Below are 12,630 nucleotides of genomic sequence, written 5' to 3'. Positions count from 1 at the left end.
CTTCCCGCCCCTCCTCCCGCCGGGGCCCCTCGTCCACGTGTGTGTTGCGAGGACGGAAAGGCCGCCGCGGGCGTAACGACTGGAATTGGGGTCTTGACTGTTTGCAAGGTTTTTGTTAGTTGTCACACACAGGTGAACCCAGCATTAGGTGGCCGGCGGAGGACGTGACGGTTACTGGCGACTCCCCGCGACTCGCCGCCCTCGTGGAGGCGAGCTGGGCCGGGCGCGCGCCGCCGGAGCCCGGGAACCCCGTGGGCGGAGTCCGGGAGCGGGAGACGCCGGGCGGTGCCGCTCTTCGGGGGCTCGAGAGGCGTCGGCCTGCGGCAGGGTTTCCTCGCGGGCCGTGCGAGACTCACTTGGGCGCAGCTTCCGCACTGGGTCCCCTCTTCCCTGGGGCCGTTGCGGTGCTCAGCGCTGCCCACGACGTCTTTGTCTGCACCACCCCGGAAGGCAGGCCTGTTACCACCCACGCCGCACGGTGGGTCTGAGTCACGGAGTGTCCCCTAAGGCCACACGGGCGATGGCAGAACTGGCCCTGCCTGGACCCAAGTCCAAGCTCCTGACCCTTCACTGTGCGGTCCTGGTCGTCCTCTTTCCATCCCAACGTGCAGCACGACCCTCTCCTTCCTGCAGAAGGGACACCAGACTCCAACAGAACACGAGGGAGCAGATGCTTATCTCCTCCGACCCGGCCACCTTTCCCGGGCAGGTGGGGGACAGCAGAGGACAGGCAGAGGTCATGCACACCCCAGTACCGTCCACAGGGCAGAGGGTGAGGACGGAATGAACGCCAACCCATTTGGAAGATGCACCTTAACCATGGGTTTCAATCTTTTCTCCCCCATATTGCTTTAAGGCATTTCAGCCAACTCGTAACTTCCACGTAAACTGTCTCTAAAGTGAAAACTCATTTGTCTCTAGTCAAATGACAGAAAATTGAGGGACACAGCCTGAGAGAGCACGTTCAGCTTTAGCTTTTTGTTTTTTTTTATTTAAATAAGGAGAATCCTTTCATATGGAAAGAGCTAGTACAATCACATATTTGAAAGGAGAAACAATAGGTACTGAATTGGAGGGAAAGGGTGAAGGGTGAGCGCCCTGGTGAATCCATGATCCCATTTCCCATCCTAGGCAAAAGCTTCCCCAAAATAATGTATAAACAAGCCACACATTCCACCTTTAGCCATCGTCTGCCCTTTCAAATATCTGGTCTACATGAAAAGACACAGAAAGGCCAAAATAAAAACAAAAGGAAACAAAACCCTCTCAAGAAAAACAACCCCCCTAAAACCCTTTTTACTATGCAAGGCATGAGGTCAAAAGCTTACAGTACAGTATCCCCTTTAAACAATGGAAGCAAGTCATCCACACAGAGCCTTAATAGAAATGTCTACTCCGAGGCTTCGTAACATGCTCAAGACAGGGCCCTAGGGAGGCGACCGTGTTGGAGGCCACCCAACGGGTGGAGAAACGCTGAACAGCAGGTTGGATGCGCCCGGAAGATCACTGGCCAAGTCCACGCTGGTGGTCCCGGTGGAGAGCTCGGCTAGGGGACAGGCAGCGTCTGATCCCAGCACCAAGCCACTCCTGTTGCGGGTGATCTGTTTGTCTTAGGTCCATCTCACATTTTCTAACAGGAAGGGCTGGCTTTCTGAAGTCTGCATTTCCCCTTCACCAGAGAACATGGCAAAGCACAAACACCTTCGTACCCTTGATTATCGAAGGCCATTTCCAATAGACCTTGGAACCAAGCTTGCTCTGCTAGTGAAAACGGACAAATAACAGATGAGAGGCAACGGGCAGCGACTTGGTGGAGGGGCACCTATCAGCGGGGTGGGAGGGGCTTGACCAGTCCGCACACACTGCCTCCGTGGGCCAGCTGTGAGCACAGCTGTGCGCGTCTGCACAGACTCAGCCTCCTCGGCTCTGAGCGTCAGTCACAAACCTTACAAACCATCCAGAAAGCAGATCCAGGAGGCAGAAGGGCGGGGGCACCGCTGGAGAGAATGGATGCCGACATCTAACAGGATACCTTAGTATCCCTAGAAGTGGCTGGAAAGACTACGGCTTTGGAAATGGATTTGTTTCTGTGTGAGTCATCCTTTGTTTTCCCCCTTAAGGAACCTAGAACCAGAAGTGGATGAATTGCAAGTTGGAAAACAATAATGTGGATAAAAGGGGGATGGGGAGGACAAGAGTAAAGAAAACCAGACCAAATACAGCTGGCAGAGAGGTCTTCAGTGGGTGGATGACACCTCTAGGATACACGACCCCACTCTGTGATCTCACCCCAGAGGAGTTGACCAGGGATAGACACTACTGCAGGGCCACTGGTTGCCCAGCAAAGGGCTGCACCATTAATGGCCAGGGCAAAGCTGCCAGCATCAGGAGGGAGGGCGATTTTAGCAGGCAGAGATGCAGAAGGCTCTGACACCACCCCCACCTGAGCAACAGGAACGGTAAGTCCAGGTTTTTGTCTGTTCCTGCGAAAGGCCCCAAGACATCCTGGCAGAAACCTCTGCATGGACCTGCGCTCCGAGGCTCTGAGGACGGGGGTTTGAAACCAAAATAAGCCCCTAAGTCCTATTACGTTGAGCTTGGCTCTAAAACCACACAAAAGAGAGGTATTGCACCTTAAAACATCTCTGCACTAAAAACTGCATTTAATCAAGGAAGGGATGGGGTGTTGGGCAGGCCTTGGGCCTACCCTCTGTCCCCAGAGTCCAATTTAAAACCTGTATCTTAGTGGGAAAGAGACTGCAGCTTGGGCACACAGAGGTGGTGAAAGCACTGAACTTCACATGCAATTTCCTGGCCTTCCTGCACAGAAAAACTCAGACATTATATATAAATAGAGCAGTGAAACATGTACTTTTTCTTCACCTAGACCTACAACATCAATACATATAAATAAATTCTAGTGTTTTGTTTTTATTGGGGGGGATACAGGGGTAGAGAAAAGGGCCGGAAAACAGGTGACCCTTTAAATTTTTCTCAAACAGGAAGTACTGTCACTCTGATGGCAGGATCACCTGAAGGGTACGTCTTGAGTTTGTAACAGCATCCAGGACTATTCTACTGAATTTCAAACTGAGAAAACCTTTTTTTCCTTTGAACACACAGTGTGCACTGGAATGAGATGTGGGGTCTGGCCGTGTTTCTAAGTGCACAGGCAGCGGTGAGTGTGTGGCTCCCACGGGGGCAGCCAGGCAATGAAGGGGGGGGGGGGGGCTGCAGCCAGGGCAGCTCATCAGAGACAGCAGGTGGCACCTGTGGGAGAAGGAAGGGCAGAGCACATGGGGCAGTTGAGAGTGGGCAGCCCTTCGAGCGGAGACTTCAGAGGAAAGAGGAAGATGAAGAAGAAAAAAAAGACAAGCAGGTAAAAAGTAAGGTCTCCGAGTGGAGGCAAGATGGGGAAAGCTGAAAGCCACAGGTGAAGCAGTAAAGCATCTCGCAAGAAAACTGGCTCTCAGACGATGCCGGGATGAGAGCCGGAAACCTTAAAGCAGTGAAGAGCAACACCGAGAATCCTTCAGCAGCTCTAAAGGCGCTCGTTCCCCGTGTTCTGCACTGGACACAGATTAGGAACACAGGCTGAGCGGATGTCACACACCTGTGGTGACACAGGCTGGACTGCTGGTCCTCCAAGCCAGGTCTTCCCTAATCCCCCCTGGGGCACCTCCTTTAGGCAGAGGGCTGACGAGCTACTCTGAAGCCCATGTTCGAAGCTTGAACTTCCCCTCCCCTTCCCTGGAATGACTGAACCTGGGATGATTTCCTTCTAGTTCTTACTTAAAAAACAAATGAGACACACAGCATTAAATGGCTCACAGGAACGTTTTGCTAGGGGCGGCTATGCAGACCCAGGAGGCTGGGCTGTCTGTTTGGAACCCGTCACCCTGCACACACCCTGTCCCGGCTCAGGAACAACCTGGGTCTGCTGCTGGAAGGGAAGGAGGAAAAGGAAGCCCTGCCCGCAGCCTTCCACGCTGCCCATTCGTGCACGCCTGTCACCTGGGCGCCCAGCGAGAAAGACGCTTGGGAAGCAGGCAGGAGGGCATACTATGCAAGGCGCCCAGGAAAGGGGTGGTGTGGGGCCCCACAGAGATGCTGATGAGGGCCTGTGGTGCTGTCAGCTCGCACTGTCCAGGCCAAACCGGAAAAGACCAGGAACTTGCTATCTCCACGATTCACCTCTGGGGCCAGCAGTCAGCGTATCTGTATCCACTGGCTTTCGAAGAGTCCAGGACAGAAATTCTGTGTAATTCTTATGCTAAAACGGCAGCAGCCTCATCGGGGCTGCTTGTAAGCTCCCTGTGGTGATCGGGCCAGGGGCTGGGACCCGACTGAGACACCAGCCTCCCCTAGCACTCTCGTCACTGCTGCGGAGCACACAGCTGCACCTCAGAATGCTCACGCGCTGTGTCCTAAGGAACCTCTTCCTTTTGCAAACACCCTCAAAATGTAACCACTGAGGGCAGGAGGGGTTGCATGAGGCGTCTCTTAAGGTATCGCAGTGATGTATCAAACTAAACAGTAGAGAGGTTAAAGGAAACTACTGGAACAGAAGAGGGGTCGGGAGAGGCTGGTGGAGAACGTATAAAAGTCCAGCTATACACACATAGCTTGTGTTTTGTTTTCCTTTCTCCTTTTTGAAAACCCTGGCTGCTTTTTAAAACAAAAAGCCTCAACCTACAGTGACCCTGCTGCCAAACCACTGTGCGGGGGCCAGGAGGGGAAGAAGCACTGCTGAGCGCACCCTGGCTGAGCAGCAGGGCCAAGGGGAGGGCGGAATGCTACTGTCATCACTGTTAGGACGGCTGGAGGGAGACGGGAAGGGAGCCGCTACTGTTTGTTTGTTTTGTATTAAAGCAAGCAGGTCAACGCCACAGATCCAGGTGCAAGCTGGCTGGACAATGGAGTTTTCGGGAGTGGAGAGGAGAAGGGAGGTCTCTCAGTCCAGGCCAGGAAGGTGGACGGCAGGTCTGCTGAGTTTCGGAGCGTCCTGGGCACCGAGCCCGAGTGGCGGCACTATCCCCATGGGGCGAGGTGTGGCCAGCCGAGCACCTTCAGGCCTTGCTCTCCTCCACTTTCACCGCCCGAGGCTTGATGGCTCCGGTTCGCTTCATCTGGGAGGCGGCCGAGGGGGCCTCCTGCAGCGTCACGGCTCCCAGGCTGGGTTTTTCATCCACTCGTTTTGCCTTTGGACAGATGAATGGGGACAGAGAAGTTACCCTCACGCAAAAACAGCTGTCTGCATACACAGTCCCACCCCCAACGCCTGCTCCTGAATCACGGAGAAAGCTACCCTAATAAGTCCGTCCTTTGGGCGAGGACAGACTTAGAAGTGACTCTCCTAGCAAGGACATGGTGACGCTGCTGCTCCCTCCCCGGGGCACTGATTCGGAGGCAGGAGGATGCTGGGCCCTCCGGGGAGTTGTGCCCACGGGCCTCTGCAGAAGCAGCACACCCACGCCCGACTGGAAGGACCCTTCAAATCAGTGCGCCCCATGCGCACAGGTGGCAAAAGCCCTGCAGAGACCCGGCTGTCTGCTGAGGCCCGCGGGCCTCTAGGCAGACTTGGTTCTCCCTGTCTCGCACTGTGTGGGAACCCATCCCCAGGACCAGTCTGACCTCGAGATTCCCACTAATCTGCATGTCTGCACAGGGTCCCACTAATCTGCATGTCTGCACAGGGGAGTGTGTCAGAGTGACCAGCCTTGAATATGCCCCCCACACCATGGTGTGGACTCTGGAAGAAAGCTCTAGAAGCTCAGTCCAAGCAATTCTGGAGCGACCCTCCAAGGAAGCAAGTCAGGAGGCGCAAATGAGCCGTCAACCTTCCACCTGTACCAGCCAGGAATGCTGTTGTGTTAAACCCACGCCTGACAGGTCTGGGCTCGGGAGCCCAGCACATTTTGGAGTAGCAGTGAAGAGGACAGTGCCAGATGGCAAAGACACTGAGAAATACCTTTCGTTATGAAATGGGGAAAGGCCATTCCACCTGTAGCCCTCCCGGCCGGACAAAGACGAGACATGGCACTTACTAAAGCTGGCACGCGCACGCACACACGCTCGCACACGCGCCCGGCTCCCAGAGCTGACCCACAGACCTAACCCCGTCCCAGCGCCTTCACAGCCCAAATCACTATGAGGGAGAGTCCACCTTCCGGTGGCGTCTCCTCAGAACGCCACATCCTCCCTTCTCTGCAGGACAAGGAAGGATCCAGACGCCCGTCAGGAGGCGCAACGCCTTCGGCAGGAGGGACTCGGGCTCCAGGCGCCCAGTGCCGTGCTCTAAGCGTAGGGCACATCTCTCTTTATGAGAGGAGCACGCAAAGGGGTGGGCAGTCCCTTCTCTTTTGGCGCTTGGAGACGGGCCTAAGCGCCCGGGGCTGCAGGGTCTGGAAAGCCATCTTCTACCTGTTGAACGTAGTGTCCCTGCACAGAGCCCATGTTAACTGCTGATCCAGAGGGCTTCCCACTGGGGCTAGCAGAGCTAGGCCTGAAAAAACCAAAGGCAGGGGGTGAGAACACACGCGTCACCATGGAGACGGAGTCAAGCCCGGCGCGGCGGCCCTGGTTGGGCTTGCAGACCTCCCGTCGGAGGAAGAGAAAGACCTCGGACAGCCAGAGTGCAGAAGGGCTGAGGGCAGTCATCACCGATGGCCTGGCACCTCCAACGTAGCGCATGGAGACGCACCCAAGGGGCAGAGGCCGAGTCCCTACTGTGGGCTGACACTGACTGGATGGACAGACAGACAGACAGACACTAACTGTTTCTCAGGGTTTGGAGGGTCTGGACCAACATGATTCTATGAGCAGACAAAAGGTCTATAAACTCGATGTAAGAATTATGCGGAGTGTTTTCTGGTCTGCACTTTTTTTGGTAGGGGGTGGGGTGGAGACAGATACCAAAAGGAAGGAACACGTAGAGCATCTTTCTAAACGTGTTCCATTGCCAGACAGCTAGTTCTCAGGGGCGTTAAGTAGGGGCTATGTGAAAAAACTATTCCGTTGTCAAAAAGTGTGAGAAGTGCTGTGTGCAGAGTTCAATAGGACTCTGGACAGTGCCTGGCGGGGGGCACAGCTGCCCCACACAGCACCCCCCCGGGGACCTGACCAGGGAACCCGTTTTTGGCAGGGTATGCCTTACTCAGAAGCCCCGTTTCCAGAAAACTTGGGAAACACTTCTCCGTAAAACTACACCAATTTTCCCAACCCCAGTGAAACACCAACAAAACAAAGACTGTATTTTCTAAATAGTCTCCAGGGAATAAAGCTGCTGCCATGGCTACACTACAGGGACACAGGCGACTCTTGTTACGTGAGCTCCCTTTTCTGGATTTGCCCGGGGAAGGCTCTGCAGCCAGATGCTGCTGAATCAGCCTATGACGGCTGGGAATCGACAGCACATTTAAACTCAAAGCTTCCTTCTTTCTTTCAAACTACACTCTTTGTTCTGTGCTGCTGCCCACATATATTTTTCGTACAGTTCTGTTGTTTTGGCTTATGTGAAAAATATGATTGGAAAACAAAGCAAACTAACAGACAAAAATAAGTGAAGCCGAAAGAGTGAAAATAAGAAAAGATGATGAAATGGGGAAAAATTCACAAAAATCCCTTTCTCTGGAAATGCAGTTGGAAGGATGGAATGGTGGGACAGGAGGACGCAGCCTCGACACCAGGAGCAGTGGGGCAGTGGCCATGACAAGAATTGCTCGCCGAGATGGTGATCTGATCTATGAGAGTTCCACAGTCGGTCAGGGCTGCTATGCTCTGGAGCCCCACTGCTGGCCTCTCACAGGGCACGACAAGCCACGCATGTCTGTGTAACTCATTTACAAACATGTAACAAGAGTCGACTGGACCACCCCCTGGGCCCCAAACCAGAGCACGCTGTCTTCCCAGCCCTACAGAACCACAGGTTCCCTGACTTCTCAATATAGAAATAATTCAACAAAGTAATTCATACAAAGCCATGTCTGAATCCAGTTAAGGGGCCTAAGAAGTTACTGGAGGTGGAAACAGGTAGAGAAAGCGAGGAGAAGGTGCCACTTGGTCCTGTGTAAGGCGTGGCCCCACAGGCCCAGCAATAACAAGTCCTGGCAGGGTCAGAGGGCCAGTCCAGGGGCCCCGGGAAAGGAAACTCTCCTCCCCTTCCAGGGTGTGTCCTTCTTGGCCGGTGAATCCTTTTGTAAAAGCTGGTGAGAAAGCTGTGAGTAGTCAGGGTCGGTCCCGACTCTATTAAAACATTTGCTGTTCCTTTTCCTACTTTCCAGAAAGCTCCCCCAAGCCAGAGCATTTTATGATGATGATCCCAATTCCTGACTTTCCCGTGGCAAACTACAGCATGAGCGTGTCCCAGCACTGAAACTCCATGGTGACACATTGGCCCACAAGGGGCACCCAGTCTCAGTGCGCTTGTGCTGCCCTCCCAGGGCCCTAAGATTCTGCTGAAGCCCAGACTCCCATCCACGCCAGAGCTCAGGTCTGCAGCACCCACCCCCCGGGTCTTTCTTTACCTGTAGGTCTGTGGTGACGGCACGGAACCTCCTGAAGGAACATTCTGTTTACTGTCGGCAAAGTGGAAGCCCTTCATCTCCATCTGAGAAGACTAAAGAGACCAGGAAATGAATGCTGCCATCTGACCTGCCCTGGGTGGAGCAAGTGTGGGCCCACAAGAATTTCGAGATAGAGAGGCATCTTTTAAAGGAACCTGCACTCCCTCCCTCCCATCCAGGTTGGAGAGCTTTTCTGTAGAAGCAGGAACCATCCCGGGCAGGGAGTGGGCTGTGCACCGCCCCAGGGCACTGGCCAAGCTGTGACAGCGACCCCTCCACCCCAGAGGCCGTCCTCAGCCGAAGCCCCAGGAGCCAGTGAGTGAGGAATGCAGGTGCCTGGACCTCAGCCCCAGACACGCTCTATTCGAGCCTCCAGGTGCGTCCTCGGCCACAGTGAGGACTCAGCCACTGCTCACACACACCTCCCTGTCAGCTCGGGCATCTCACGCACACCCAACTCATTACGTTGCTACCTTACAGGTAAAGTCCTAAGAGGACTTCCCAACGAGCAGGGAATGCGGGGTATGGTGAGGCCAGGAGCTTGCACCCCTTGTTTTCTGCCACAACAGTGGTTCTTGACTGACTTAAAAGTGTTGACAGGACAAGGAGCCCCTGAGGATCACAGCAGGCGAGTCGTGCTCACCTCTCTGCTGGTGTTAAGGACCGAAGGCTGGGATCCGGGTGGAAGAATCCTCCGGGGGGCCCCGACAGACAGGCTCTGCCCCTGTGGCAGCTGGATGGACTGTGGCAGGATCAGGGGCTGCTGCCCGGAGCCATACCGAGGCAGAGGCAGCTGGGAGCCAGGCAGGGGCATCGTCAGCTGCAGGACAACAGGGACAGTTAGGAGGAAGAATGGTGGGGAAGCGGCCACAAACCAGTTTCCACATGCACCCAAGCGCAATCATGTTTTCCTCCAGGTTCTTGTTTTGGAAGAATGAAAGCGAGGACTTCCCACAGTGGGAAGAATTCTGGGGTCCTACTAGCACACAGAAGAGAGGAGCCTTGATTCCCACTAGGAGGGAGGGGGCGGGTCTACGGCTGCAACACAGAGCCAGCAGCAGACAGCACGCCCCTGCGCGAGTGAGCGGCTCCTCTCCGCGTCTGCAAAGGGCCCTGTGTGTCCCCAGCCCCTCTTGCGTTCACCCAACAACGGCTCACTGAATGCACATATGTGCTGGGGAAGCACCAGGACACTGTCAGGCCCGGACATGTGGTGGCAGTGCAGTGACACGCTGGACACAGTTACAGGGCACCCAGAGTGCACAGTGCAGACAGCAAACCCTGTGTGCGGGCAGGGGGGAGGAGGGCAGTGAGGGCAGGTCAGGAAGCTCTGTCCGAGTCAGTTCCAGGAGGTGACAGCTGTACAGGAAGTGCGCCTTTGCCTCCTTCTACGCAGCACAGAAAGGCCAAAGCCCTGCAACGTTCTGCCTCCAAATGTCACAAAGGACAGGACTCAGCCAGGTTCTGGGAATCAAACCGGAGTCCCCTGGATGCTTCTGAAGCACGTCATGATGGAAGAACAGTGGGGCGACTGCAAGGCCTATGTGACCACTTCTAACGTCCAGAACAAAGTGGCTGAGAGGTGGGCCTGGAGACCCTGGGGACGGGGGCAGGGGACAGGGGTGGGCCACATTCCGTCTCTCAGTCACCTTCCTCTTCATCTCCCTGCTATTGAGTCCACAGTGGAGGGTCAGAAGGATCTATTGGGATTGCATCACTGAGACGTGTGGCAGGCAGCTGGGCTGCCCGGCCCCATACCCCTTGTGCACAAGTGCCGACGGAGGCGAGGCCCAGCGGCCATTTCTGGAGCACTGGCTTGGCATGCAGTGACCTGCCTCGTGTTTTAAGGCCCCTGGGTGCTGTGCTGAGAATGGAGTGCCGGCCCAGCAGCACAAGCAGAGACTGGCAGGGGCTCCTGCAGCAGCCTGGACAGAGTGGTGGGTGGAGGGGACAAGAAATTACTGGACTCCCAAATGTAGAGCCAACAGAACCTGCGGAAGGATCAGAGGGTGTGCAAGGGAAGCAGGGACCTGAGGATGACACGGACCGGACAACCTCAAGTACCAGGAAGGAAACCACATTTTGGATGTGATGTTTGCACAAGTTTGCTGCCTTGAGATACTAGAGCAGAGATGTGGACAGCCCACTGGTTGAGCTGAGGCCCAGAAGACAGATCTGGGCTGAAGACATAAATCTGGAAGGAGTGGGAACCATCCGTGAGCACACAGAGGACACTCACCCCACCTCCAAGCCCCAAGTCCGAGGCCAGGGAGACAGGCTGCAGGAGAAGCAGTACTCTTAGGAGAAGCCAGGTCTCGGGGACAAAGAGGTGATGGGACTATTCAGAAGAGGCTGAGCCTCTGGCCTGGGTCTAGCAGCCCAAGGACCAGTCACAGTGGCTACACACAGAGCGTGCGTCAGCATGCAGAGGCAGACGGGGGGAGAGGCAGGCACGAGGGGACGAGCCTGGAGTTGGGGGGTGTCCGTGACTGGCTTCCTGACCTGTGGGAGCTGGGCATCCAACATCTGAGAGGCGCCCAGGCTGGCAGCTTGGCCAAGCTGGCTCTCGTAGACCAGGGCTTGGTTTCCGCTCATGGGCTGGTAGGGGGAGCCGGACTGGGGCTTCACCATCTCCAAGGGCTGCATGCCGGGGAACGCCGAGTACGGAGGCTTCAAGGCTGTGCCTCCAGAGAGAATCATGGTGCTGGGCGGTGACAGGCTGGGGTGCATGTACACCTGGGATCTGCAAAGCCAGACAGACGCTCAGGGGCGGGGCGGAGACAACAGCGCAGCTCACACTGGAGCTGCAGCAGAACCCCTGGGGAGCTGGTGAAAACAACTGCGGGCCCCACCCCTCGAGTTTCTGACTCAGAAGGTTTGGCATGGGGCCTGAGAATTTGCATTTATAACAACCTCCTAGACGCTGTTGATGGTGCAGGTCTAAGGACCACAATTTGAGCCTCTCTGGGTTAAACAAATGGACATATCAGGCTGTACGAGGCAGAGGAAAACCTATGTGATGCCCAAAGCACCGGACATCAGACACTGAAGGAACGAGCTGAAGGCAGGGAAGGAGGGAGGGGTGGGCCGGGCAGAGAACAGAGGAGCAGGAAGGGGGCAGGGTGCTGGGGAAGGAAGAACAAGGCCCACCACAGATGAGTCAGGCCCACCGGCTCTCCTGCAGCAGTTTTCAGTGCCCTGTAGGTGACGGTAACCGTCCCCACACCCGCCCCAAATCAGAGAAGCAGGGACCAGAGCAGGAGGAAAGGCGAGCACGTGCGCAGGCCACAAAGGTCTGAAGCTCTGGCTGTGGGCTGCCAGCCCCCTCGCCCTCCCATCTCACCTGAAGGGCTGCAACGAGCTGAAGATCTCCTGGGACTGGGACACCGGGAGCCCGCCCCTCAGTCCAAGCTGGGCGGGAGCCTGCAGAGACGTGTGAAGGGAAATCGGGATCTGCTGGGCAGCGGCAGCCTGTGGGGGAGCCGGGCAGGTCACTGCAGTGCCTTCTGGGCTGGCTTCTCTCAGCCCCCTCCCCCGCCCTCCTCCTGGCCCCTCTCCCAGTGGCAGCTGGAACAGCACCCAAAATGCAAATTCAAGCATGTCCTTCCTGGGCTTCTTTTGCTCTTGGAAAAAAGCAAAACTGTGGTAGCAACCCCACCCCCAGTCCATTCCTCTGCTGGCTCCTGTACAGCAGCAAGAAGGAATCCTCGCTCCACACGTGCACAGAGGTGGAGCTCAGGAACCTCGTGACTGGACGATGCACATAGAAGAACACACCCGTACGACCCAGTGACATGAAGCTCAAAGTGTTGCAAACTCAACACTAACATTTCAGAACATGTCTTCAAAAGAGGCCAGGACAGGCCGAGGCGTCTGTCCTCTGCCCCAAATCTGTACTTCGAGCAGCGCCCCCGCCCGAGAGCCCCACCATCCTGGTCTGCACAGGCACACAGGTCTGGGGTGCGGGACCATTCCAAAGGCCCCGCACCAGCTTCAGGGCAGGGACTTCCAGAAAGCATCCCCTTGCAGCAGAGAAAGTACACCAATCCTGCATAAAAACAATACC

At 55.8% G+C, this 12,630-nt stretch overlaps 1 protein-coding gene across 10 annotated transcripts in view; it reads right to left on the bottom strand.

Moving 5' to 3' along the window:
* Positions 1 to 959: 959 nt before the first annotated feature.
* PRRC2B (proline rich coiled-coil 2B) overlaps positions 960 to 12,630 on the bottom strand; it is an 85,058-nt gene continuing 73,387 nt past the window's right edge. For 7 of the 10 annotated variants that reach the window (XM_081066546.1, XM_081066552.1, XM_081066549.1 and 4 more), the window contains exons 27-32: positions 11,908 to 12,035; positions 11,067 to 11,307; positions 9,208 to 9,384; positions 8,526 to 8,617; positions 6,424 to 6,505; positions 960 to 5,201 (exon numbers count right to left, since the gene is read on the bottom strand). In XM_081066546.1, the coding sequence (XP_080922672.1) occupies positions 5,070 to 5,201; positions 6,424 to 6,505; positions 8,526 to 8,617; positions 9,208 to 9,384; positions 11,067 to 11,307; positions 11,908 to 12,035 (852 nt within the window). In that variant the 3' untranslated portion in view covers positions 960 to 5,069. The remainder of the gene's footprint in view (positions 5,202 to 6,423; positions 6,506 to 8,525; positions 8,618 to 9,207; positions 9,385 to 11,066; positions 11,308 to 11,907; positions 12,036 to 12,630) is intronic. The other 3 variants (XM_081066554.1, XM_081066555.1, XM_081066547.1) reach the window with 2 other exon arrangements.

The sequence above is a fragment of the Rhinolophus hipposideros genome, assembly GCF_964194185.1.
Source record: "Rhinolophus hipposideros genome assembly, chromosome: 11".
In the NCBI taxonomy this organism is placed as follows: domain Eukaryota; kingdom Metazoa; phylum Chordata; class Mammalia; order Chiroptera; family Rhinolophidae; genus Rhinolophus; species Rhinolophus hipposideros.
The sequence above is the reverse complement of the archived record's forward strand: the minus strand, read 5'-3'. Positions and strand labels throughout refer to the sequence as shown.